We start from the raw sequence: 5000 nt of genomic DNA, 5'->3' as shown, positions 1-5000 counted from the left end.
GAAACACAGCCCTTATCTTACATATTTCTAAAATCCCCTATGGGAAAATGACCGCTAGGTTTTATGGGTATTATGACTCATACTGTTGTACTCCATGAAGCCTATGCCCTCGCAATTGTCAGTGATTATTTCCTCTCCATATCTCAAAGCCATATCAAATAACATGGTTGTAAAATAGTTGCTATTGAGCTGAATACTGAGAGTTGAGAAATAAAAATATAACTACAGAAAGTTGAGACCCTCCTCTCTTCAACAGGGACAAAGGGACGAAGCTTCCAAAGCTGTGTTTTACCAGCAATTTCATTTTGAAATGTTATACGATCAGAACACATTTTTCTCTCGAACGCATGGGGGGATAGGAGAGTGGCTCGCTCATCATAGCAGCAGGCCCCAGTGAGGCCACAGGCCCAGCGGCAGGCAGACACTTTCATTACAGGAATCATGAGGATAACGCACTTCACTGTTTGACCAAATCAAGGTTTTAGTGAGGTGACAATGAAGAATATGCTCTTTCTACATTAATAGGCTCCTTTCTATTGTTTACCATCCATGATCCTGGCTGTCTAACTGATGACAGAGTCAGAGCAAGTCTCTTTGTTGATGCCGCATTTGCTGACCTTGAATGTGAGTTTGCGTGACCTCGGCTCAGCCTATCAGAAAACCGGGCCGTAGCCCATTAATAAGACAAAGGCTATTTATAGATGAGTATATATAACAAAGAAATTGCACAAAAATCTTTCCAAAACAATCTTAACAGGCCCATGGGCAGCTGGCCATGTCACCTTTTTTATTGTTTAATTTTTATTTAAAAAATATATTTTGTGTCAATTTCAACCAGCCCACCAACCAAAAAATGGTCCAGTCCATCTGACATTTGCCAGAATTGCCAGATTGCAAATCTGCCCCGCTCTCTCGCTTTCTCCCTTCCTCTCTCTCAGCTTCCCTTTTTCTTCTTTCTCCCATCCCTTCATCTCCCTTCATCTCTCTTTCCCTCTCTGTCCATCCTAGTGATTTGTGGCAGACAGACAGACCTGGTAGTTATTAAACAGAGCTCTGCAGGTATTCCACTCTCCTGGTGGCCAGGCTGGAGAGCACAGAGAAACAAAGGTGTTTTATTTGTCTTGTTTGCATGGTTTCTATGTCCCTTAGCCCCAGCGGGTAGCTGTCCAAATTCAGGCTGTGGGGCCCCGGGCGTGTGTGTATGTGTGCATGTGTGGGCGTTGCATGTGTGTGTGTTTGAGGGTGAGGGGGGTTAAACCTCTTGACGGTCCCCCTTTTCGTTTGCATAACTGATTAGGCTGTAATCAAAAGCGAAGCATCAATTCCCTTCCCCCTTAAAGGAGAGCCAGGTAAATGGAGGAGAGGAGCGAGGGATGAGGCAGCTTTATTACACAGCCATGGCACAGGAAGTGCTCTAAGAGGATGTGACCTTGGCATTCACCGTCAGCGCCGCCACATCCTTCAGCTCTCATCAGCAGCAGAGACGTCAGATACCAGAAATGGGGGGTGACAATAACAACTAGACGCTATTCTGCTGTGAAAGAGAGTCTCTACAGACAGAGACGTCGTGATATTCACCAGGCCCATTTGAACCAGTAAAGAAGTGAAATAGAAACGTTACTGCCACATCATGGAATAGCACTAAAATGGCTGTTTTCTTAGAACTGTGACAGTCAAAGGGGGAATGTAGCGGGGGGAAAAAGGGGCAAATAAAATACAAAAAGGCACGCAGCACGAATTGTAAACACTGTTGTCTCAACATCCTTATTGTTGCTTTAGCAATGTGCACACACATTTACAATAGCCATAACGCAGCAAACATTCTATCAAAGAACCAGATGTTACATGCCAATATGAGACACACTGTAATGGAGACGTGTTAGATAAAAATAGGCCATGGTAAAATGACATCACTCACGCGCGCACACACACACCTCCATTTGACCTCCTCTGAAGCGCTGTCCCCTCTGAGGATTGCGGGCAGTGCTTCTCCTCTCCTTTCAACAGTCCATTTTTAACCTCCCAAGCAGAGTGAGCTTTATGCTAAACCCCCCGACGCTACACGGAGGGAAAAAAGGCTTTTCACCTTACATGTCCAACACCAAGGTCGTTTGGCACTACAGTATCTGAAAATCACAGGGAGAGAAAAAGGACCACATTGTGCCTGGTGCTGAGGCAAGATCATTTTAGAGAGCGCGCCAGGGGATTAAAGGAAGGCAGTAAAGTTAACCTCGGAGCAATCAGACCTCCTCTCTACCTTTAACTAGTGCCAACATGGAAGCAGGGCTGGGGCTGGCAAACGTAACACAGTGCCTGTTAACTAGCCAAGGCCTGGACTGACGACAGATAGCACTAGATCTGCTGGGGTCCCTCCACACAGGAAACAGCTAGAGGCTTTGTTCTTGCTTTTTGTCATTTCATTTGATTTTTAATCTGTGTGAGGAGGTGGAGGAGGAGCGGGGAGGAGGAGGAGGAGGAGGGAGAGGAGGAAGAATTGTCTATGTCATCACCATGGAAGGCATGTGTATGGCCTGTATGGATTAGAGAAAGCTAACTTGGCATTTCATCCTCTCATTCATGTCATGAAAACTCAAATTCAAGGCATACAGTATGACATACGTACAGGTTCCGATGTGTACACAGTAGAGAATCGCCTGGAGGAATGATATGTTTTAATGGTGGTGTCATACATACGGTTTGAGTAAAATAAAATGTTACTGTTGAAATTATTATTTATTTGTATAAATATTTTGTGTGGGGTTGGGGAAATGAACTCATTATACTTTAACATGACTAAAACCAAAGGGAAAATGTGCAGTAATGATAATGGACCTACATTCATACAGTTTGACTGTCCAGCTGCTAAGAACCACTGAAATGAAACACAGTCAAAGATCATTGAACATTCCCTAAAAGATAGATTTATTTTTGCAAATTTTGACGCAGACTAAATATAAGTGCAGCCCTCCGGACCTGGTCTAAATATAAGACATTTTCAGTGCAGCCCTCCGGACCTGGTCTAAATATAAGACATTTTCAGTGCAGCCCTCCGGACCTGGTCTAAATATAAGACATTTTCAGTGCAGCCCTCCGGACCTGGTCTAAATATAAGACATTTTCAGTGCAGCCCTCCGGACCTGGTCTAAATATAAGACATTTTCAGTGCAGCCCTCCGGACCTGGTCTAAATATAAGACATTTTCAGTGCAGCCCTCCGGACCTGGTCTAAATATAAGACATTTTCAGTGCAACCCTCCGGACCTGGTTGAAGACCGAATGCATCCCCCAGGGAAAAATGAGTTTGACACTTTGTTTGAATCCCTTTCCCCTGGTATAGTAACAGCGTTGGATGATTTCTCCAGCACCTCACCTTTCCCCTGGTATAGTAACAGCGCTGGATGATTTCTCCAGCACCTCACCTTTCCCCTGGTATAGTAACAGCGTTGGATGATTTCTCCAGCACCTCACCTTTCCCCTGGTATAGTAACAGCGCTGGATGATCTCTCCAGCACCTCACCTTTCCCCTGGTATAGTAACAGCGTTGGATGATTTCTCCAGCACCTCACCTTTCCCCTGGTATAGTAACAGCGCTGGATGATTTCTCCAGCACCTCACCTTTCCCCTGGTATAGTAACAGCGTTGGATGATTTCTCCAGCACCTCACCTTTCCCCTGGTATAGTAACAGCGCTGGATGATCTCTCCAGCACCTCACCTTTCCCCTGGTATAGTAACAGCGCTGGATGATTTCTCCAGCACCTCACCTTTCCCCTGGTATAGTAACAGCGCTGGATGATTTCTCCAGCACCTCACCTTTCCCCTGGTATAGTAACAGCGATGGATGATCTCTCCAGCACCTCACCTTTCCCCTGTATATGTGTATATGAATGCCCCTCCTGTATATGTGTATATGTATTTCCCTCCTGTATATATGTATATGAATTCTCATCCTGTATATGTGTATATGTATTTCCCTCCTGTATATGTGTATATGAATTCTCCTCCTGTATATGTGTATATGAATGCCCCTCCTGTATATGAATGTCCCTCCTGTATATGTGTATATGAATGTCCCTCCTGTATATGTGTATATGAATTCTCCTCCTGTATATGTGTATATGTATTTCCCTCCTGTATATGTGTATATGAATGCCCCTCCTGTATATGTGTATATGAATGCCCCTCCTGTATATGTGTATATGAATGCCCCTCCTGTATATGTGTATATGAATTCCCTGTGGGCTGGATAATCGTGGAGCATCTCGTCATGGCAGTCCCTAGCATGGTGACAGTTACTCTCTCCCTCTGGCAACATTCCAAGCTGGGTATACTAATGCCAGGTGGCAGAGAGGACACAGGTCACTCATAACATGTTGAAATAAGGCGTGAAATCAAGCTCTAACATTTCCCATTGTAGAGGTCTTTAGAGGAGAGTGAATGGTGACATAATTGCATAATGTTACCTTATCAAATCACATTTGGTGGATTGGATTTTTCCACAGTATAATAACTGGCAGAGTGATGATGCGGTGAGTGAGAGTGGGTGCCAGGAAGGAATTCATCCCTTACTGAAGCCATTTGGGTTACAGAGAGTGACATGGCATTACAACATAACCATCTTCAGGAACCCAGCTGAGATCAGAGAGAGAACAGAGTGTGTGTGTGTTGTGTTGTGTTGTGTTGTGTTGTGGTGTGGTGTGGTGTGGTGTGGTGTGGTGTGGTGTGGTGTGGTGTGTTGTGGTGTGTGTGTGTGTGTGTGTGTGTGTGTGTGTGTGTGTGTGTGTGTGTGTGTGTGTGTGTGTGTGAGTGAGTGGGACGTGTGTTTGTGAGCCAACAGGGGGTCCATTACCTCACCCCAGCAGGCAGAGAAGCACACAGTGCCTAAAAAGATGGAACTTACCAGGGAATTGGTAGCTGTAACTTGGGGCAAAACCAGTGTATCCACGGCCGTACGTTGCTACAATGTTTGGGTAACCTAGGAGAAGAGAGGACAATCAGGAGTT

The 5000-nt window shown here is 45.0% G+C and overlaps 1 protein-coding gene across 2 annotated transcripts in view; it reads right to left on the bottom strand.

Annotated features, from left to right (window-relative positions):
* Positions 1-5000, bottom strand: part of LOC120028263 (RNA-binding protein Musashi homolog 2-like) — a 323422-nt gene that overhangs the window by 49290 nt on the left and 269132 nt on the right. For both annotated transcript variants that reach the window (XM_038973438.1, XM_038973439.1), the window contains exon 10: positions 4898-4972. In XM_038973438.1, coding sequence (XP_038829366.1) covers positions 4898-4972 — 75 coding nt within the window. The remainder of the gene's footprint in view (positions 1-4897; positions 4973-5000) is intronic.

Source organism: Salvelinus namaycush, chromosome 34, assembly GCF_016432855.1.
Source record: "Salvelinus namaycush isolate Seneca chromosome 34, SaNama_1.0, whole genome shotgun sequence".
In the NCBI taxonomy this organism is placed as follows: domain Eukaryota; kingdom Metazoa; phylum Chordata; class Actinopteri; order Salmoniformes; family Salmonidae; genus Salvelinus; species Salvelinus namaycush.
The sequence above is the reverse complement of the archived record's forward strand: the minus strand, read 5'-3'. Positions and strand labels throughout refer to the sequence as shown.